Source organism: Pseudogymnoascus destructans (genome assembly GCF_001641265.1).
Source record: "Pseudogymnoascus destructans isolate 20631-21 unplaced genomic scaffold scaffold_19, whole genome shotgun sequence".
Taxonomy (NCBI): Eukaryota; Fungi; Ascomycota; class Leotiomycetes; order Thelebolales; family Thelebolaceae; genus Pseudogymnoascus; species Pseudogymnoascus destructans.
The window spans coordinates 621,009-643,329 of record NW_020167538.1 but is presented as its reverse complement, the minus strand read 5'-3'; the positions used below and the strand labels follow the sequence as shown (position 1 = coordinate 643,329).

Below are 22,321 nucleotides of genomic sequence, written 5' to 3'. Positions count from 1 at the left end.
AGGTGCGGATGGAGTTTATATGGGTTTGGGGTTTCTAAGCTTCCGCGTGTAAATACACGCCTAGAGCTTCGCTCGCATCGTTCGTGAGAGGACCACATCCATTAAGTAAGCGGGCCCGTGCGCTAAACTGGCAGGGGTGGCCTATCATGACCGCCCATGGCAGAAAAAGTCCGATAATTGATCGTGTGCGAGAAGCCTCGAACCTTGCTCCGAATACTTTCAAATAACAACCGCAAATATGAAGTTAGACACGAAATATATGCGCTATATCACCCAGGATGACTGGAAAGTCCTCACTGCCGTAAGCCATACACCCACCTCCTCACCTTGGCCTGCCCCGCCACTGAACCCCTCCAACTAACCATACTTCAGGTGGAAATGCTCTCGAAAAACCACGAAGTCGTCCCCACGAAACTAATCGGACAGCAATCCCACCTCGGCGGTAGTACCGCGCGCTCCATCTCCGCCCTTGCAAAAATCGGCCTGATCGCGCGCCTGCGCAACGCAAAATACGACGGCTACCGTCTCACCTACGGCGGTCTCGACTACCTTGCGCTTCACACGCATAACAACAAGAGCGCCGTCTACAGCGTTGGCAACCAGATCGGTATAGGCAAAGAGTCCGACATCTTTGTCGTCGCCTCGCCGACAGGCCGCCAACTAGTCCTCAAGATCCACCGCCTCGGCCGGATCTCCTTCCGCACCGTCAAGGCGAACCGCGACTACCTACGCAACCGGCAGGGCGGGTCATGGATGTACATGTCCCGCCTCGCCGCCTTGAAAGAATACGCCTTCCTCACCGCCCTACGTGAGCATAACTTCCCCGTCCCCGAGCCGATCGCGCAGTCCCGGCACACCCTTGTCATGTCCCTCATCGACGCCTTCCCCATGCGCCAGATCGCCTCTGTGCCTGACCCCGCGTCCCTGTACGCCGAGCTGATCGCCATGATCCTGCGTCTGGCGCAGTACGGGCTCATCCACGGTGATTTCAACGAGTTCAACATCCTCGTGGAGGAGAAACCTGACCCAGCTGCCAAGGGCGGCGTCGCGCTCACTCCCATCCTTATCGATTTCCCGCAGATGGTATCAGTGGATCACGCGAACGCGGAGTACTACTTTGACCGCGACGTGAACTGCATCAAGCGCTTCTTCAAGAGGAGGTTTCAGTTTACGCCTACGGAGGCCGGGCCGCACTTTGCGGATGCGAGGAAGCTGATTGGAAAGGATGGCGCAGTGAGGTTGGATGTGAACGTCGAGGCGAGTGGCTTTTCGAGGAAGCAGGCGAAGGAGTTGGAGGCATATATGAAGTCGGTTGGAGTGGATGGGGATGGGGACCCAAACGCTCCCAGGGCCGATCTTGAGGAGGACGCTAATGATGATGGCGATGATGACGAGGAGGGGTCCGATTTTGTTGAGGAGGAAGAACCGGAAGCTAAGCCCGTGACTAAAAGGGAATGGAGAGACGATGTCGAGTATACGACAGACCGTCTGGGAAATACGGTGGAAGTTGTAAAAGAGCCGGAAGCTGAGCCCGCGGAGAAAAAGGAATCGAGAGACGATGTCGAGTATACGGCAGACCCCTTGGGAAATACGGTGGAGGTTTTAAAGACTCTGAGCGTCGACGATAAAACATGAGGGGTTTACTATTATTACGGTTGGAATACTTTTTAAAGGGCCGCGAGCACTTCACATGGTTCATCCACATTTAGACTCCAGGACGTTATCAATGTAACAGCTCTCCGTGTCAAGAAGGGTTGTAAGGAACTTGGTCACAATTGCAAGTCAAAAGGCAGCTGATAAGCAGGTTTTTAGCTAATTAGCTAGAGGATCAGCGAGTACATCATCGTGGGTGGGAAGACCACAACCACGGGAAATAATTAAGCGCCGAAGGAAACTACAAGCAAGCATGCACCTTTGATACTTCGTGACGACCTGCAATCGCCTGTTCGATCCATCTCCCACTAATGAATGATTTCGTGCAAATCGCTTTTGATGAAATGCCATACCCTTCTTGAAGTATGTCCTCCTCCAGTAGACCCGATGCCACATGGCCTCCTATGATACACAGCTGAACTCCCAAGCTTTCGATGGACATTACGTATGTATTGAGGTAGGTATGATCCGTAAGGATATGAGCCTAGATGAATATTCGAGGGGTATAATGCCGTGAGTATGAGTATGAAGGTCCTTGGACGCGTAAAACTGAACGTGGGCTGTTTAGCACCACGAAAAATATGCTGTTCTTGATAACATAAGACTGTTCCTTCTCTTTAGTTTGTAGCCGCAAGTGGTAGTTATCATGCCAAAGTCGCATCAAACCCGAACTGGAGATAAACAATTAATAGTAGCGCCCTCATCAGCCGAGTCGTCGTCAGAGACCGTTGGGGTGGAACGTTCATCGTGTCTAATTCAAATACTTAGTCATGTAACGTGGCAATATGATGAGTTGAAGCTATACATACTGCTTGGAGCCCTCTTGTTTGCGTGGTGTAAGGGTAGCCTGTGTAACGCGGCTGTCAAGGTCCTTGAATGCAGAACCAGGAGCGGAAGTTCCATCAGACGACCTGTACGTTCGTTAATACCAGTGTTATTTTGAGGGAGAGCGGCACCGACCCATTATTGTCCGAAGACCCATGTCTCTTCCATGACCCGGCACTCTTCAATTGGGGAAGGTGGCCAGATATTTGAGCCATGCACGTAACCCCGGCGGATGCCATTGGAGGGGAGAGGTTGGCAATATCCACGGGGCTGCCATAAGCACTCACGTTGTACTCAGTGGTGCGGAACTGGCGTCTCTCAGTCGTGATTTTCTTGAGGTCTTTCTGCGCTGGCGTATCGGCATAGCGGACCTGCATAAGAAGACCCTCCTGGCCTACAGCAGTTCCGTGGTACACTCTGATAATCTCCTCGCAGATTTCACGGCTCTCGAAACTAAATAATTATGAGCAGCTGGTCCCCAATTTAGGTATATGGAGGATCATTACCGTGCAAATCCAACACCGCGGCTGTTGCCCTGAGAATCGTGCAAAATTCTGCTCGAGACCACATTGTAATCCATGAAGGTAGCAGCAAGCTCCATCTCATTCATGGTCTTTGGCAAGTTTGAAACGTACAAGTTCGTAGAGCTGTGATCGCCCTTTGCCTTCAAACGTGAATTGAACGACTCCTATAAAGTATTAGCCAAAAGAATCTATCTTGGAAATGAGTTTATAATACCCTGGCAAATCCAACTTCATATCCCTTTACAAAGAATCCACGAATGCAATTCTCAGAATCACGGACATCGAAGTATTTGGCAAAGCCGAAGCTGTGGAACTTAGTAAATATGAATGTTATCCCCATGGGAACGCCGACTTACCCTTTGCAAGTCCCAGTACCGGTATCAATGATGGCCTTGGAAGTCTCCACACGACCGAAAATATTAGCATATGCTGCCAAGGTCTCATCATTGGTATCTGGGTGAAGCCCACGAATGTAAACATTGCGGTTGCCGTAGATGGGGTTGGACAAGCTCTGTTCCAGAGATCTCTTGCTCTCATTCGGAGTGAACACGGCTGCGATGGCTTCTGGAATTATCTCGTCATGTGTGGCGACGTTATAGTTGACTGGAATAGCCTTGTATGGAAGAGGTTTTCCAGCCTGTGGCACGTTGACGTTATGTGGGATCTGCGGTGATGGGGTTGAGTAGATCGGAGATCTATCCACAGTGGCAATAACAGTGCCATGGTCACCATGACCCAGAGAGCCGTAGAATGGAGTTCCGGGGGCAGATTCATTGGTTGAGTAGGATCCTCGACGATTATCAAGGCCAGGAACGTCCTTGTGCATGGCTCCCTGACGATCTGACAGATGGCCTTGACGCGCCTGTGCATAGGGCATCATGGCATAGCCGGGCATGTAGCCAGAATAACCGGTTTGGGTGGCATAAGTAAGGCCTGGGGCATATGCAGCATAACTGCCGTCTTGCAGATGAGCAGTTGCAACTGGCTGGGTGGAGAAGATATTGGCAGAAGGCATGCAAAAGATCTGGCCATCCTGCGAGAAGAAGTACTGTGGAGTATTGACTCCCGGGATGGTATTTGAGGCAGCTGGGATAGTTCCATTTGGAGCACTGATGTGAGCTTGGGCAAATGAACCAATCATGGACTGGAGGCCAATATCGTTCTGAGAAGCTCCAGCAGCCAGGTAGGTCCCAGGTTGGGTTTGAGAAGCACGAGAGGCTTGGGCCTGCGAAGCTTGCTGGGCGTACATGAGTGGACCATGATTGTTGTAAGAACTGTCGGTCGCTGGTTGAAGCTGTTGGACCGACATGATTGTCTGGAGTAGAAAATATTAGTTTGTCGACACGTACGAAGTGAAAGATAAAAGTGATTGATCAAGTTTACTCCTTGGCCAGTTGAGGTGTATCATGGGAGAAAAGAAGTCCTCAAGAGTCATGGGCAATGTGGGTGTTGGACCCAGGGTTGGTGGTTGAGGGTTGTTTACTTACAAGTAGAATACTACTTAGAACAAACTTAAGACTTTGTTCGCACGTTCCAAAGATGATCTGTTCACGGGGATTGATTAATCTGTGCAATATTTGTATTGATTGGAGTGATTGCATACCTTACAATAATGCTGGCCAACAATGGAGCTGTATCTACAGCCACAAGGTGATAGAGTTGGGAGCAGCAATTCAGAATCTGATGATTACAAGAACTGTGGGAAGATTGTCGGTGAGTAGCGAACGAAAAAGAGAAGAGGTGAAGGATAGTGAGCTATCAGCCAGAAAAGGTGTCGAATAACTTGTTGATGGATCTTTGTGTGATTATGGAGGATGGAGAGTGAATTCGGGGGGAAGAAGGGCTTATATGTTGGCGTCCGACTGGAGTTGTTGAATGGAAGGAAGGAACGTTCGAGAGAAGGTTCCGCGCAATAACACGATCTGCGGATGGAAGGTGAAACCCAGTCACAGGCGAAGAGAAAAAGGCAGGTGCGGTCTCGGCAGGCTGAAGCAGACGGAAATGTGAGATATATATATATCAATAGAAGCAGGCTCAGAGAAGAAAGAACTCTTGTTTTTTAGGATACGGTTGGGAGCGAAGCTTCTCAGACACGGCAACACAACGTATATGTGGTAATATAGTCAGTGTGGTCTGGCTTTGTGAGACGTAGTTGAGATAGTGTCGTCTGATTTTGGTAGGACGGCAGCGGGTTTGTAAAGATACTGAGACTGCTGAATGATAAGGGGTATGGGCGGCAGACGATACAGAATAAACGGTGGAGAGGAGGAAGGAGCGAGGGAAGTGAAATTAAGGGCATGACAGCCTCTTTAAGTCTAATGAAGCAGATGAGTAGCGCAGAAGTATAGATTACGTTTCCGCGTACCTTCCATAGCTAGAACGCAATACTGTTCGTATGGAACGATGCCGGAAGTGCATGTCGATACGTCCAGGCACCCCAAGTGGCATTCAAGAGTGGCAAATGGGCACCCAAAGACCCAAGTGGCAGGACGACGAGAGCAAGGGGAGGAAGGCACGGCACGACGGCATGGTGGCTGCGATGGGGAGCTATGTTGGTTCTTGATCTTGGTTCGGTTGGATTGGATGCAATCCTCACCAAGTGAACAGCCAGACAAGCCATACGCACTAAGTCGACCAGGAATGCTATCCAGGGTTGAGTGCATACTCGAGTACTTTTTGCATCTTTGCGTGCGCATACAGCACGGAACGCGGGCAGTATTCTCCCCGCGACGGCCCGCCAGATTTCACGATCGACCGGGGCGTTGCACATCTTCTGCCTTCTCCCTCTCCATGCATCCCGGAACCCTGAGGGAAATGTGTCAAACGGACCGAACGAAGCAGTGGCCCCCATAGCTCCGACTACGAACAGGAGAATAATGCAAGCTCAAGACATACCTGTATATGGATGCAGCGCTCACAGTGTTCACATCTCGCCCCCAGCCACTTGGTCATATGAGATGGATGATCTGCGAGTAGCCGTGGACGATCAAAGACTGCCGCCCGAACCGCTAACAAACGCGAACGCGCCGAACGCGCCGAACGCGGCACTACGAGGCCAGTTTGATAGCCCGGTTACATTGAGATAGCGTGTGAATCGGCGTCGTCCTGAACTCCACTGTCACAGCGCCTACTATCTCGCATCGCTTTATCGTATCTCCTACGCGCCGGATCATGACACAGGATTGTGATGTGATCGCACAGGTTCCGGGGTCATCTTGAGAATTACCGACAGCCTGGAAATGACCAACAAACTGTCACATCTGCTGATTAGTGTTGTTGGTTCTCGGAGTAACATTACTAGAGTATTCTCCGTCCTGAGGACGACAGCCAATTGCCAGGATGATCGGCCCTTTTGTGGCTGCCAATGCCGTTGAAGGGTGGTCTGCAAGGCCTCATGTCAAAGCAGGAATCGACTCAACTCTCGGCTCCGAACTCATGGCTGCTGTGTCACCCCAAGGACCAATTCCCATGTTGGACAATCCAGGCCTCCAAACCTCTTACTTCGTGACTTCGCTTCAGCACTGAGCCACTAAGCCGTACGGTCAAGGCCACGAATCTCGTGTTGGAATTGGAAATCCCAGTACCGTGGGTCATATTGATGAGAGTCCGTTAAAGGCCGTCAAAAACGCCCTGAGCTGCGGCCATCCTCTCCTTTTGGCAAAGCGTATTGGTGGTTGGTGGTTGGAGACCGAAATACGGTACGGCCTGGTCGGTTACCGAGCGCTTAATGCGCCAATGGGATTTTGACGCGACGTGCCAGGGGCGACTGGGGATGTGATTTGGTAATTGGTATCCCTATCGATCGTCGATTGACATACGCTCCCCTTTTTACTCATCTTCGACTGAAAATCGACAATTCGGCTATAAATGCAAAGAAATAAATGCCGTCGAAGAGGCGCTTCCAATCGAGGATCGCGAGTTATCAAAACCAACATTCGGACCACTACCCATGCCACAACGAAAACTATTGATTCATCATGGACACCACAGACCGCCGGTCCTCACCTTTCAGCCCCCAATTGAGCAAAACACGGATTCCCTTCCCATCTCCGCGCGAGCCGTCCCTAGCATCTCTCTGTTGGACCTGCCCCACCCGCTCCTGTACTCCCATCTCATCCCCTCTCGATCAAACTCCCTCGCTTTAGATCATCCCCAGATACCCTCCAGATCCCGTCTCAATCCCATCCTGTCTCCATATCCCCCCGCCTCAAGCAAACCGTAAACCTCTCACTTCTCGCCCGCGGCAAGACCGACCCCTCAACCCCTCCACCCTCCCACTACCGTCACACAAGTCCCCTTCTCGAAGGACCCCGAAAACACCCCGGGCTCCACCGACACACTCTAGGCAACGCCTTCTCCCCCCAACCCCAGTCCCGACACACTCTACGCAACGCCTTCTCCCCCCAACCCCAGTCTAGCGCCACAGATCTCCACAAGATGAGATGTGACAGAGCACGCGCTGCAGCGACGTCGAAGACTTCGGTCCGCATACATCGCCAAGAAGGTGCTGAGTGAGAAACAGCCCTGTGGCGATCTCGCTTCAGAGCACTCATTTCGCCTACGGAGGACCCTGCATGCATTGTGCAGTCACCGTGTGGCGAATGCCCGAAATGGGAAACAACACGAGACAGGGGAGGGAGGGGGGAGGTGTGATCTGGTGGTGGCTTGATACACGTTGACTCGACTATCTACCTAGAGTTGTGCAACAACACCCCTACCCAAAACGATGCACGCCTGCCTTTCTGCTTTCTCGCCCCCAATCCTCCTCACGAAGTCTTAGAGATCACAAGCAGTCCCCTCCCCGTCCCCAACCCGGAATATCTCCCACCCCCTCGCCTCGCCCTCCCACCCACCCCCAGCGCAAAACTAGACTCGATTTTCGATCTTTTAAAAAACACAACAGCAACTCGCCCCCAAAGCGAAAGTAGTCCACCCACCCCACCGCAGACTAAAAGGAATAGTGAAAGATAGATGCAAATTCATAGATCTACAACAACCAACAACCAACAACCAACAAGCGAACAAAAACAGAAGAAAATATCCCTATATCCCGCGCTGCGCAAGCCCAGCTAGCACCGCCCGCTGCTCCGAAAAAGGGAAGAGAGAGAAGAGAGAAGGAATTTGCATGCGACACGTCTCTGTGAAGTTGTGTGTGCGTGCATGTGGGTCCCATGTTCGCGTCCGTCGTTGCCCGTCATCGTATTTGCTCATACGTTTATTGGGGGCGGTTTCTTGTACTGGGGTGATGATGGGTGATGGGTGATGGGTGATTGGATTTTTTTTTGTGTGCGTATGCCTCCGTGTCATCCGTTCCGTTCCGTTCGGTAAAGTCTAAGGTCTAAATGTGCGCCTAGTTTTGAATCACTGGTATCTGTCTGGCTGGCTGGCTGGCTGGCTGGCTGGCTAGGCTGGGCCCCGCCGCGGGCCGCGGACTCTCTTGTCGCGAAATGAGGCGAGTCCAGGTGCTTGTAGCGAGGATTCTATGACCAGACGTCCTCCTGTGTTGATATTAGCCTTCTGTTCGCTTGCATTACGGTAGTGTAGAAATGGCCCCGTTCGATCGGACCGGGCAGGCCGCAAGAACGCGACCCTCCCTCCCGCCTTGCATGGTCCACCCACCCACCACCTCGACCTATAAAATAAAATAAAGTAAAATAGAAGCATAAACACACCTGGTACTGATTCGCGCTCCTCATTGACTTCACGACATCCTCACCCTTCTGCTCGGTGATGCCGCGCTGCTCGGCGATAATCGTTGTCAAGACGGCATTGACCTCGCGCGCCATGTGCGACGCGTCGCCGCAGACGTAGAAGTAGGCCTTCTTCTCGAGGAGCTCGCTGACGAGCTTGGCGTTCTCCTTGAGACGGTGCTGGACGTAGACCTTTTTGGGGCCATCGCGGGAGAAGGCGGTGAAGAGCTCAAAGTTGTCGCCGAGAGCTTTCTTGTACTCCTGCGGTGTGTAAGTTAGGGCCCAAAGGGATGCGGGGTATGGGTGTTAGTTAGGAAGGGGGTAAGACTTACTGCCCACTCTTGCTCGTATAGGTAATCCTGCTCCTTGGACCTGCATCCGAAGAACAGAATTGTCTTCCCGACTAGAGTTCCGGCAGCAGCTTGCGCAGCACGCTCCTGGACGAAGGCGCGGAAGGGAGCGACTCCGGTTCCGGGGCCGATCATGATGATGGGCTTTGTCGGGTCAGATGGGAGCTTGAAGTTCGAGTGGCGCACGTGCACGGGGACGTGGATGCCATCGTATTTGTTCCTTGGGCCAGTGATTTCGTAGGTAAGGCCATGGGGATCCGGGTTAGGGTCACCGTGTTGCTTCTGCTTGAGTGCCAGGAGGTAGTTGGTCGTTACACCCTTGAGAGAGTCTGGGCGCGAAGGCAGTTGGATGGACTCAACCACAGCGGTGATGGAGATCTTGGTCTTCTGGACGAGCGAAGAGGACGAAATCGAGTAGTAGCGGGGCTGGATCTTGTGGATACCTTCCATGAGGGCAGAGAACGGGATGTTCGACCAGATGGCACCCGGGGCGACGGAATCAAGGACTTGGGCGATGTTGAGGAATTGCGACGAGACCTTGCTGGAGAAGTATTCCTTATCCGAACCGAGCTTGCTCATCTCAGCCTTAGCCTTCTCATCTGGTGCGAATGCAGCCAGTGTTGCGAGGTATTGACGGGAGACAGGGGCGCAGATTTCCATGTGATAGCGGGCAACAGCTTCGTAGGTGGTCGGGGTCGGGAAGGGAACCTTAGCGGTTGGGTCGAGGGGCTTGACAGCAATAATGGTATCGCGCTTTTCGTAGAGACCAGTAACCTTGAGGAACCTGTCGACTTCCCTGCCGGCGTTGGTGGGCCAGACGGCAATGTGGTCACCAGTCTGGTAAGAGAGGTTGGAGCCGCTGATATCAATTTCCATGTGCAAGCAGTTTCTGTCCTTAACAGTGAAGATTTCCTTTGATTCGATGATTGGCGCAATGTATGGGTTGTGTGCGTTGTATGGGCCCTTGGAAGCTCCCTCCAGGTGCATCTTGTTCGGCTCGCCCAGGTAAACTTCAGGGGCATCTTTGGCAAGGCCTTCGCGCTCAGTTGTGCTGAAGACTGGCTCGTAGACAGCCTCACGCTCCTCAAGACCAAGCTTCTCAACGAGAGCAGTCCACATTGGGTCTTTCCATGCCAAGAAATCTTCCTCCATAGTGCCAGCTCCATCGTCGCCCTCGCCAGCGGTACCAATGCGTTCCGCTCCGAATTTTGTGAGGGCCTTGTCGACATTACGGACCATAGAGTTGTAGTGTTCGTAGGTGTTGTTTCCGAGACCAAATGCAACGTATTTGAGGTTTCCAAGTGCTGGTTCCGCTCCCTCGGAGAAAGCGGTGTCTTCGCCCGTGACGAACTCGTAGAAGTCGACAGCGTTATCTGTGGGCTCGCCCTCGCCGTAAGTGGCAAGGACGAACATCACGATCTTGTCGCTAGGGATGGTATCAATGTTCACGTAGTCGTAGTCCTCGGTATCGGCAATCATGGTCTCGAGACCGAACCTGCTCTTGCCCTCCTTGGCGAGTCTGGCGGCATAGTCCTCGGCGGTGCCGGTTTGGGATCCGTAGAAGACGACGCAGTTCTTGTTGCTCTCGTCCATCTTCTTGACAATGTCGCGCGTCTTGCCGAAATTTGCGCCGCCAGTGGCGTTGGCGACCATATTGTCATAGGGATCCTTTGCCACGGCCCAGTAGGTGCCTTTGGTGAAGTAGGCTATGGTGGCCGCAAGCAGCGACAGGAGGACAACTAAGTCAAGAGTGTCGAGGTTCGCCATGATAGCAGCGTGCACGAGGATTGATGGATGTGAACAGACGTCCGTGACAGAAACCTTTAACGTGCTGCGGGCGTGGAGGGGAAGTGGGCAAAGAATGGAAACTCCGAGATATATTTGGGGGTTCAGTTCGGTTGGTCGTTGATTCTCGTCTCCGTGGCTGTTAGTGGCCGGGGTGCAGAGTACATATAGTACGGCGGAAGCTCGACTGAGCACGAGTCAGTGGGGAATACTCCGTATAGCGAGCGCGGAAGCACGGCGGGGCTAGTAAGAAATATAATATGTAGAAAATAGTAGACTAGAGTACGGGCTTCATAAAGTGATTAATAATGAGACAGTTGACGGGTCAGTCAGCTGCGACTGTTCAGCTTTCCCTTTCTCATCTCATCATCTCATCCCATCTCACAACACCCCAAAAATTAATAGAATCCTAGCCGCACTTTCTCACACATCCGACGACTATTTCTGGTTATGCTGTGCTGGAGACCGGTTTCAATTGTATGTACTGACTGTTACTGGTACAGCAGAGAAGAGGACAGATTACTCACCCCGCCCAGATGGACGCGGAGACGGCACATGCATTATTTATGGGTGGTTATCGTCGAGCTTCCATGGGGATCTTATAGGGGGCTGCCTGGGCATTTTCGGTAGAAAATATTATAAATTCATGCATGGCATGGCTGGGCATGACATGGCATGTGAAATTATTAGCATGTACATACTATGTAACAACAACAACTCGAGCGCAACCGGTCTTTCGAACCCGAGTACGAGTACGAGAATAACAAAACAAAAACAAGATACTCTAGTCAGCACAGAATCGAGTCCACGGTACTTCTGGAACGGACTCCGTAGAGTACCAGTGCCATCCCATCGATCACGTGCACTGTCACGCATACTGTCACGTGCATCATCACGTGCAGAGTCTAATCACGTGCAGACTCTACTCACGTGCGCTTCGATGCCAAGGCGGAGGGTCAAAACAATTTAGTTAACCAAGTTAACTTGGAGAAGTTCCTCCACGTAATCTATCTACTATCCCCATCTACAACGTGAAACGTGACTTCTCCGCGGGCCGAAGAGACATGAGACCCCATACTAAACCCTAATTTCAATGTGGCATGTACTGTACTCCGTACGTACTAGAGCGATTCAGCAGGTGTTAGACACCTCATTCGACAGTCCTGTATGTAGTTAGTGTAGAAAATTTGACCAGGAACCCTGTATAAACCCTGTACAAACCCTGCTCGCCGTGAATCCCACTATTTCCTAAATAGGAAGTAAGACTTGTCATACTGACATTCATTGCACTCAGTTTGCTATCAAACTCAAGAGCAAACTTAGAAATCTCCTCCTCAAATCTACAAGTCACTATACATATTTTGGCTTGTCACACCAACAACAAGAGCAATACTACTCAACGATTGCTACAACCCTCTATGATTCATTACACGTCATTGCTCCTTAGTTACTGGGCCGATATGACCACATAGCATATCTCTACAACCCTCTATGATTCATTACATGACATCACTCCTTAGTTACTGGGGTAATACTACACATGACATATCTCTATCAACTAGAGGCCTAGGAACATGAACGATAGCTCCAAAAGCTTCTACAACTGTCTATGATTCATTACACGTCATCGCTCCTTAGTTACCTACAAGATTGGTTAAGTTATGACATAATTTGTCTATAGGGGTACTTGTCATACTGACATTCGTTGCACTCAGTTTGCTATCAAACTCAAGAGCAAACTTGGAAATCTCCTCCTCAAACCTACAAGTCACTATACATATTTTGGCTTATCACACCAACAACAAGAGCAATACTACTCAACGATTGCTACAACCATCTATGATTCATTACACGTCATCGCTCCTTAGTTACTGGGCCGATATTACCACATAGTGTACAGTATTTGCTTAGTCACCAGAAACACGATTAGGCGAGGCAGGATCATTATGGCCTGAGCTCCAACAGTAGATAGAAGAATAACATCATCATCGCCTCATATTGATACGGCCCATACCTGGATGCGTGACAAACTGGGGGTCTTGCCCGAGATTCACCTTTGAGTGAATGGTATGGGCCGTAGGCAATTGAAGCTGAAGACATCCAGAAAACCAGCAGCACACCGGCCTCAGTGAACGCAACAGCAAACCTATTGAAGAAGCCCACAGATCACCAGCAGCACTCAGAACACCGGCTATAGCGTCACAGAACACCAAATTGGAAGTAGGCAGTTGTTGGGAGTCCCAACGAGAAATCCGGCAGAATTTGGAAGCTTTTCCGCGAGAAAATCGGGGGCATGAAATCTATTTGTGTGTCCTCGCCATACATTATTGTTTTCGAAGCATTTGGGAATGGAAGGAGCGACTTCAAATGGGTCGCCAAATCGGGAGGCGGTCAGAGGTACGCCCTCTTGAGAGGGCCAATCAGAGGCTACGGATGGTCACCAGACCCCAAGTCGGAAGGTGCAGGGGTGCGAAGCGAGGTCCTCAAGCTCAGTGTTTCGCCCATCTTTCTTCTTTAACTTCTTCATCTTCTTCATCATCGGTCTCAGAATACAGCTCAAGGTCTTACGGGCGGTGTTCAGGTCAGTGTGAGCTTCAAAGTGTCAGAAAAGTTCTTCTTGTTCGAAAATCGTGTGTTAGAAGGTGTTTGAAGCCTCAGGGGAGGTGTGAGCACTTGAAGGCTGTGAGAACACTGTTGTCTGTACTCAAAACAGTGAGGGAGTGTTTGAAGTGTGTGAGAGAAAGTGAGTGTTTGAAGTCTGTGAGAGAAAGTGAGTCTTCGGAGTGTGTGAGGAGAGGTACGGCAAGGTTTCCAGTTCCTCTACAGGCTTGTACGAGCGAAGGAAGGTTGTCAGGAAGGTGTGAGTGTGCGGAGTACATGGAAGGGAGTCTCCCGGATCAAGAACCGGTCTGGGATTTCTCAGGGTACAGGGAAAGTAAAGAGTTGAGCGTGTCAGAATCCCATGGAGACGCTAGTCTTGAAGAACTGAGTCGCGTCTTGATTGATCCATTCACAATGTCAGGATTTGGAGCTGGAACACTGGCCACAGCTCAGGTGGATGAGCAGAGAGCCTTCATCGCTGAAGCAAAACGTATAAATCGGTTGGACATCAAGGTCCCAAAGTTCAGCAACGGGCCGACCCAGGATGTCAAGGCCTTCGTGGATACTATCTCATGGAAGCATACCATCTCTCGGTCGGATTATGAGAAGATGTCCCCAGACCTCAATGGGGAGCTAGATGAATGCCTTGTGCTTTATCTGTTCTCCAAATTGGAGGGTGAGCCTGCACGTTGGTGGACAAATCTTGCGGAAGATCAGAAGGCGAATTATAAGAGAGTCACGACGCTCCTCATTGCGCGATACGGAAGGGATGAGGTCCGTCAGCGCCGTTCCCTGCGCCAACGCGTTGCAGCTGAGCTGAACAATTTGCACCAACGTGGGAGGAGTATTGCTGAGTATGTCGCGGAGGCGAAGGACATACACACGAGAATTGGGGCCGATCAAGAGCAGACCTTGTCAGATAACTTTGTTAACAATATGACCGATCCCGGCTTCGCCAACATCCTCAGAGCTCTCACGTCGAGGGAAGATTTGTCGTTTCTGCAGATTCTTGACACTGTCATCGAGATGCAAGGACCGACATACGTTGAAAAAAAGCCGGCTCACGAAGAAACTCTCGAAGAGTCAAAGAATGCAAACCGCCTCATGAGAACAATGGCGAACGTGATGGAGAGATCCCAAGGCCAACGTTCCCGAGGAAATCAAGCACCCTACAGTGCTCAGAGGCAGATTGTGGAATACAGGCCGCAACAAGTGCCCCTTGAATACCAAGGCCCTCTGCCGCAATTTCAAGTGCAGCATTTTGAACAGCAGCAGCAGCAGAGGATCACCAGTCAACCGAATATCCGCCAAACTGAGTCATATGCTGCCCCTCCTCCACAGTATCAGCAATTACACCAACTTCAGCAACAGCAACAAAGTGGAGCCCGGAAGCAATGGGGAGGATCTGCGAACCAAGGTCAGAGTCGCTCTGCTGAACCTAATGGGGGAGGGTATCGACCCGGAGGTGGGAAAATCCACGCGCAATGCTTCAAATGCGCAGAATTCGGTCATTACGCTCCGAATTGTACAAACATGCCAGCGTCAGAAGAAGTGCAGCAAGCTGCAAGGGATTTCGCGAATCAGAAGAGAACTGCAGCCATCCAGAGGGCCTCAAGCAATTCCATGAATGCTGGACCGCAAGGCCGCATGGATGCACCGAACAAATTTGGCCAAGGGCAAGGGAGGATCACGGAAGTTTCAGCAGTTCAAGGTGCAAAGACGTGGGCAATCCATGATGCCCAAATGGCCGCAGCAACCAATGGAATGCTGGGCCAGGGGCAAAGACATCAGGATACTGTGGGAATGTATGATCAGGAGTCTGACTTCTCACGGGTCAGTAATACTACGTTCAGTGGAAGTGTCTCTGTTTTCCAGGAACCCTACGTCTCAAATGCTACGGCTGATGTTCGGCCGCCCATGGAGACCTACGCTGCGGAGAAGAGAAAAGCACCCCTTGCTCCCCAAGATGCTCGGCACGGGCATGGGACGGTACGGCCGGGAGATGCTTCTGTCCCAGTACCTGGAGTTCAACGCAAGCCGCCGCGCGCAAAAAAGAGCACGGGTATCGAGGCACTCGTAAGCGGTCGCCCAATTCGCGCTATCGGTGATGCTGTCCCGTATAATATATGGGATGACCTGCACGCGAGGAAATCTCAGCCCGATATATCCTTTCCCCAACTGATCAACGTGTCCCCGACTGTCCGCGCGCAGATTGCGTTCGGTACCACTATGCAGCCGCGTGAAATTAGTGAACGCCAGGAAGAGGCGGAATCCCAGACTATGAGACACCCTCCTCCACCTGCTGTCGAGGAAGAAGTGGATGAATTGGTCAGGCCTGTCGCGAAGGCTAGGAGACGAATTCAAGGAGGCATCCTCCAGAGTCAAGCAGTGGAAACCCAATGCAAGTTGAGACTCGTCTCGCAATTCCAGGGAGCGACCCCACCACCCTGCTTCTACACCATCTGTTCAATCAGGTCTGTCCTCAACCAGGACGAGTTTGAGGTGAATCAGGTCCTCGTCGATGGCGGATCTTCAATCGAGCTCATTAGTGCAAAGGTTTCCAAGCAACTCGATTGCGTCTGGCACTCTGATTCATCAGGGTGGAAAATGCGCACTGCCGACGGTTCAATTCACCCACTTGATGAGTATGTCCTCCTACCCATTCGAGTTGCCGGAGTAGAGTGGGTGATGAAATGTTTTGTCATTTACGGAACTACATCTTATAATATTCTCTTGGGTCGTGGGTGGTTGAATCAAGTGAAGGCAGTTGGAGATTATGGAAGCAACGACTATTTCATTTTCAGTTCAGACGGCAAACCGCGAAAGGTTCCAAAATCTGGGGATGCTCAACCGCAAGTCTCCTTGAAGGCTCACTTTGATCGAGATCCAGAATGTCAAAAGCGTCCTTTGAATTCACCTGGGTTAGGATTTCCCCAGCCACTGAACACCTTGCCAGTAAAACTCCCAGAGTGGGACGAAGAGTCGGATGAAATGGTTGATGAGAGACTTTCGGAACTTGCTGAGCAACTGGCCACTTCAGCTCTCCTCCAAGCCACTGACCCAGATTACGAGTCCGAGGATCCTCACATGGAACTGCTACTCCAGCAATATCATGAAGCGGGAAAAGAGCAGGGCCGCAGGATGCCAGAATAACTGCTGCCCAGCCCACAAATTTCCGGAAAGACCTGACAATCTCAGGCAATGGGGAGCATGGGGAGGAATCACGGAGAGAACAAGTTATTCGGAGGAGGTGAGAGCGATATGGGAATCAGGGAAACGGCAAGGAAGATTGGAGTGATAGGTTCAGGGATCTGTGGCCAGAGGACAGGAAAAGCTTTCGAAATCTAGATCGACGGATACAGGAGTTTGAGGAAGCGCGGAATGCGCTACGATGGGCTGCAAAGCGCGCGGTCGACAAATGTGCTGTTCTTGAAATGAGAACTCTACCCTGTCCATCTGCACCAGACAGTCAGTATGCAGATGAGTCGGAGATTCTTCAACGAGCCCAAGGGAAGACTGGGGAGGCTGCTCGAGAGGCACGCCGAATGATTGATGAAGGCATACCTGCTCATAGGTCGAATGCACGAGACGGGAAAGACAAGGGGAGTGGTCGGAGATTGAAGCCTCTGGATCGGGAGAGAACTGGTCGCCCACGTGCAGCACACACAGCAGGCATCGCGTTGCCTGCCCATGGGATCTCAATTGTAGAGAGAGCTCATGGGGTTGCAGGGAGTCACCGGGAATTGAGCCGCCATCCCCTCTATCACATATTCGCGGGAAATGTTTCTGCTGTCGCTCCTTGGGCCCCTAATGAGGGAGAGGATGACACTCCAGATTCTTCACCTAGGAGGCAGCCGTGGAATGAGGGCAACTCCCTAGATTCTGCTCAGTGCTACGAATGTGGAATTTTGATGGAGCCAGTCGATGCAACTGGGAGCATGAGAGAAGCAAAGGCATCAAGGGCTTCTGACAATGAATTGCATGAATCCCCTCAGGCTTCCCAAGCTGCTCTCCCAGTCGTCAACCTGTGCGGAGAGTGCTACCACATTTGCACCATGCATGCTTCAAGTGAGGAAGAACAGAGAGCATTCGCGACAGAGGATCGATACAACTTTCCTACCAAGGAACGACCAGCCCAATACCGGAGAGAGATGTCGCAAGCATCAGTAGAAGACATCCGGGAGTGGACTCAGGCAAATGAGAGACTCATCGCTGAGCTTGTCACCTCTGAGGAGGACATTGATTTTGTTGGACGATGCCTGTATACGTGGCGAGATATGTTCGCCACAGATGTTCGCGATTTGCCTGCCACAAATCTGGTTACTCATTACATCCCCACGCACGATCACATTCCTCCCCGAAAGGCGACACTGAAAATTTATACGGACCGTGAGGTTCGTTGGCAGCGCGAAGAATTTCCGAAACTTCTCGCTGCACAAATTATACAATACTGTGAGTCACCATGGGCGGCGCGCTGCAGATTCGTGGAGAAGACTTCGGGGCAGTTGAGACTTGTACATAATTTTATACCATTAAACAATGCAACTATCAAGTCACAATACCCTGCTCGAAGAATCGAGCCTATCTTGCGTACGCTCGGGCAAGAACATTTGCGGTTTATGTTTTGTGCTGACGGTCTCCACGGCTACTGGGCCGTGAAGATCGCCAGGGAGCATCAATTCAAGACTGCATTTATTTCGAGTCTCGGCCAGTTCTGTTATGCCCGAATGGGGCAGGGCTTAACAGGGTCACCAGGAACTTACGCACGGTTGAAGGATTTGGTCACTGGTCCCATCCCTGCGCCAGATGCAGAGCCCGCATTGGCAGATGTCATGCCGGGAGTGAGCGCTTTCGCTCACTTTGTTGACGACGACGCTGGCGGAGCGGACACTCTGGAGAATCTTGTTCACTTTTTGCATCACTTCTATTTCAGACACCATCCAAGCTGTTTCTGAGCGACAACCATGACTTAGTTATTAGCCAACAAGCTCCGCCAGCTCCGCCAATAGACTTCGTCCGACCTATACTGCCGTCGCGCCCGCTGTTGCCCGTTAGTCCGTCGTCCATTACCTTCTCACCAGAAGTTTACCCTTCAGCGTTTGCGCAGATTGGCAACCTCACTACCTCTCCCAAACCGGCGCAATCACCCTTCAGGACCAAGGTGAACACGGGATCCACGATCACAACCAAGGCATTTAGGACACAATATATACGTCTATTCCCTCTTCTCGACAGGGTCTGCAGTTGCCAGCTGCGTTCACCCGATCGACTGTCCACTATTCTTCTTCATTTCTCGGTTGTCGATCGCGGCGCCACGCGCTATCTGGCAACATATCACCAGTTGTCCATTATGTCCGAGGAAACTGAAGACGATTACATACAAGTGAAAGGCGTCAAACTTTTTCCGGCAGTGGATGATGAGAGGAAAATAACATGCAAAGGCAAATCGATCATAGTATATGATCCTAATGCGCCCATGGATACAGAGCCATCTTGGCAACACCATAGCGCTACTGAATATGGGACGGGTATCGTCCCTAAGGGGTACGTAGTCCGCGTGATAGGGGCATTCGTGAAGTTCACGTAGTCGCCAGCTGGAATGTCTCGATTACCTCTAGTCCTTCGATATAGCCAACCCAACTTGTCGGAAATTTGACAACCTCTTGTTCTCGAGGATACTTTCCTCTGTCCTGAACCTTCCAACTACAACATCAAACAATTTGGTCAAGAAGCTTGTTTCTCTCTCGCAGTCAACTCTATCAGCACAAGAAATTCAACAGTCAACTCGAGCGGTACAAGGAACCCATTGGAGAAGTGAATTCAGTCCAGCAAACACCCAACCTCACTTCTGCAGTCAAAACGCGTGCGCTGCAGTCAGGAACTTCTTCTCTCGCCAGACGAATTCAATTTCATCAGTTCAGACAGACCGGAAGTCTCGGAACAAGAAACCAACAACTTCACCAAGAACTCAGTTATGGCAACCTCTCCAAATAAATCAAGAAATGAGGAATTGGAAGTCAGCGAAATGGGCAAGCCTGAGAATCACCAAGGCAAATTGAAGATGTCGGACTTTGAGGACTTGCGGGCGTTGTGGACACGAGTCTTCCGAATGTCTCGAGAGCAACGGGAGGATCTCTTTCAACCCATCAAATGGGAGTTCATGACACTTGTGATGCATGAGAACGGTGAAGGCGAACGGATTGAAAACCAAGAGAATGGAAGAAAACTGGCTGAAAACCGCAGCACTGGGATTCGGAAGTGCACCATCCAGTGGCTTGAGATTCTGGAGTTACTATGGGAAGTTGAGGTGTGGAAACGAGGGAAATTTGAAGAAAAGATGGGGAAGGGTGATCGGGAAGAGTATGCAGATCTAATGAGCTGGAGGGATGCTCGGGACAGATTGCTGCGTAGGGGGCAATGGGAGGCAGAGGATGAGCATAGCTCAGAGACACAAGGAATGTCAGCGATGGAGAACCTCGAGAAGTGGGCGTACGTGAGCATGGCCATGACACAGGGTCCATGTCAGGAAAAGGATGAGGCAGGAGGAGAGTCGGGGAGAGAGGGTGAGGAGTCACAAGGAGATGAGGAGTCACAAGGAGATCATGAGGAAGACATACCCGATGCATCTGAAATTGATTTGGATGAGTTTGAAAGGTGGGATTTCCAAACCACCCGCGCGACAGACGAGGGAGCGATGTCAATCCGCGCAGTTCCGTCGAAGAAAAGAAAATGGCCGGAATTTCGGGAAGTTCTCAAAGAGGCACGCACAGTCTCTGAGTTGAAGGTGGATATGTCAGTCTCGATACTTCCGCAGAGAGACCGACCCATTCCCCAGGCAACTGATCTAAAGCCCGAAATGGGAAATTTTATCACTACTCGGCCACAGAAGTTGACGCATGGGGCAAAGAACCCTCACAAGAAACCTCCTACTCAGGCGCAAAGGGAGCTCATGTTTCCTCCAATCGATCCCAGCTCCATCCCAGAAGAGAAGAGGCTTGATGTGCTTGAAGTATTGAAGATCGGTCGAGACATCGTGGTCGCTCCGCGAAAGAAGAAAGGAGAGGCATTCGGCAAAACCGCTGGGTACCTACGACACTGCGCTGCGCCATATGCATACACATACCGGGGGCATTTGAGGCAGCCGTATTGGCAGTACCGGAAATCGCTAGACAAGAATGGGGATGAAATATTATCAGAGGAGAGGGCGAGAATTCTGTGTTTGGGTATGGAGGACACACACGAAGATCTCCCATACACAATCAACAGCAAGGGCAAAGTGTACCAAAGGGCCCCGAAGGATTTCCTCCCAAGCAGAGATATGAATGGCAAATTTGTTCCGCGGCCAGCTGGCGTCTCACCGGTGATGCACACATTCTCTCAAGTGCAAGGACTGGCTGCTGCAATCGAAGGTGTGAGTGGAGAGTTTGATCTGAGAAAGATAACGGGGAAAGAATTAGGAATGAAGCGGATTCAGGCTGTCCGAAAGGAGGTACTCAACCTTGCGGCACAAACTGTTGTGGATCAAGGAAGAGCATTGCGAGCTCAACAACAAGTTCCGGCGTTGGTTCAGAGAGAGGCACGACGGCTGGTGAAAAAGGCGATGGAGGAAAGGGATTCAGAGATTAAGAAGTTGAAGGATCGGATCCGTGACAATGTTCATCAAAGTCAGAAGGAAATGGAGGAGTTGGTCTCGTCTTTTGAGGAGATCATCGAACAAGAAGCAGTCGAGAATATACGGTTAGGAAACGAGAATCAGATGCTAAGGGCGCAGACTGGTATGGCTGACAGGGTGAACGAATTGGCTTGAGTTTGGAATGAGATTGCTTGAATTGGTCTGCCGAATGAGGACTTTTGTGGGATCTTCGCGAGCTGGTTTCTTGCGGAGGCTGGTCCCACTCAGGATGAAGCTGTGGGATGGACAATCGGCATATGGAGCTGATATTGCTTTGCGCGATTGAGTCACAGTTTGCTATGGTTAGGGCATGGTTATAGGGCTACGAAGCTCAGAAGATGGAACCCCAGGAGGGGGTGGGTGTACAGTATTTGCTTAGTCACCAGAAACACGATTAGGCGAGGCAGGATCATTATGGCCTGAGCTCCAACAGTAGATAGAAGAATAACATCATCATCGCCTCATATTGATACGGCCCATACCTGGATGCGTGACAATAGCATATCTCTACAACCCTCTATGATTCATTACATGACATCACTCATACTACCACATGACATATCTCTACCAACTAGAGGCCTAGGAGCATGAACGATAGCTCTAAAAGCTCCTACGAACCTCTATGATTCATTACATGTCATCGCTCTTTAGTTACCCACAAGATTGGTTAAGTTATGACATAATTTGTCTATGACATAATTTGTCTATGACATAATTTGTCTATAGGGGTACTCTGACCTTGGACCTCCTTTTACTTCCTATAGGCTACGAACCTAAGAGATGGTTCTATGGGATTCTCTTATGTCGACTACAGTTACCAAGCCTGGTAATCATGGAAAGTCTTGGAAAATGAGAGAACTACACTCCTTTAGCATAAATAGGATTGCCCTTTCCTTAAGAAAGGGCAAGCAGACAATACAGTAAATCGACTATCACATACTTCCACGTCTTTTCCAAGCTTCCAAGCATTCATCTTGTTACTCCTTGTTTCTGAAAAGTCAGTGAGGTGTTAACCTCTGACTTACCCCTGAGTTCCCAGACTCAACATTTGTTGCAACTTGTCTGAACCACTTCACTACATCACACACCTGATTGCTGCATTGTGGAATAGTCTAAGCTACGACCCTTTGGCTCTGTTTTCTAAGACAGTGTGTTGTCTTAGTAAATTCATCCCTTCCTTGGGTGGCTAGATTCTCATATCTGGTGCACCCACCATTACAC

General features: G+C 50.7%; 4 protein-coding genes across 4 annotated transcripts; 2 read left to right on the top strand and 2 right to left on the bottom strand.

Moving 5' to 3' along the window:
• Positions 1-58: 58 nt before the first annotated feature.
• Positions 59-2,387, top strand: VC83_06802 (uncharacterized protein). The gene is made up of 2 exons (XM_024470390.1): positions 59-301; positions 373-2,387. The coding sequence occupies exons 1-2, from the start codon at positions 239-241 to the stop codon at positions 1,633-1,635; spliced, it is 1,326 nt and encodes a 441-aa protein (XP_024321612.1). The 5' UTR covers positions 59-238; the 3' UTR covers positions 1,636-2,387.
• VC83_06801 (uncharacterized protein) lies at positions 2,314-7,825 on the bottom strand (the record flags this gene model as incomplete). The annotated part of the gene is made up of 8 exons (XM_024470389.1): positions 4,606-7,825; positions 4,490-4,546; positions 3,359-4,317; positions 3,217-3,307; positions 2,985-3,166; positions 2,614-2,931; positions 2,463-2,564; positions 2,314-2,404 (listed from the first exon to the last, which is right to left on the bottom strand). The coding sequence occupies exons 3-8, from the start codon at positions 4,309-4,311 to the stop codon at positions 2,314-2,316; spliced, it is 1,737 nt and encodes a 578-aa protein (XP_024321613.1). The 5' UTR covers positions 4,312-4,317; positions 4,490-4,546; positions 4,606-7,825.
• Positions 7,826-8,383: 558 nt separating this feature from the next.
• NCP1 (NADPH-cytochrome P450 reductase) lies at positions 8,384-11,454 on the bottom strand. Its single transcript, XM_024470388.1, has 3 exons — positions 9,025-11,454; positions 8,675-8,953; positions 8,384-8,500 (listed from the first exon to the last, which is right to left on the bottom strand). The coding sequence occupies exons 1-3, from the start codon at positions 10,807-10,809 to the stop codon at positions 8,483-8,485; spliced, it is 2,082 nt and encodes a 693-aa protein (XP_024321614.1). The 5' UTR covers positions 10,810-11,454; the 3' UTR covers positions 8,384-8,482.
• Positions 11,455-13,842: 2,388 nt separating this feature from the next.
• Positions 13,843-16,581, top strand: VC83_06799 (uncharacterized protein; the record flags this gene model as incomplete). Its single annotated transcript, XM_024470387.1, has 1 exon — positions 13,843-16,581. One exon carries the CDS (start codon positions 13,843-13,845, stop codon positions 16,579-16,581), a length of 2,739 nt encoding a protein of 912 aa, XP_024321601.1.
• Positions 16,582-22,321: the final 5,740 nt, after the last annotated feature.

What these genes read in the sequence shown, in the direction of transcription:
- NCP1 (XM_024470388.1), bottom strand. Translation starts at nt 10,809, where the DNA reads ATGGCGAACCTCGACACTCTTGACTTAGTTGTCCTCCTGTCGCTGCTT. An exon ending in TATACGAGCAAGAGTGGGCA is followed by an intron (nt 8,954 to 9,024) that starts GTAAGTCTTACC and finishes TACACACCGCAG; the next exon opens with GAGTACAAGAAAGCTCTCGG.
- VC83_06802 (XM_024470390.1), top strand. Translation starts at nt 239, where the DNA reads ATGAAGTTAGACACGAAATATATGCGCTATATCACCCAGGATGACTGG. An exon ending in ACTGGAAAGTCCTCACTGCC is followed by an intron (nt 302 to 372) that starts GTAAGCCATACA and finishes ACCATACTTCAG; the next exon opens with GTGGAAATGCTCTCGAAAAA.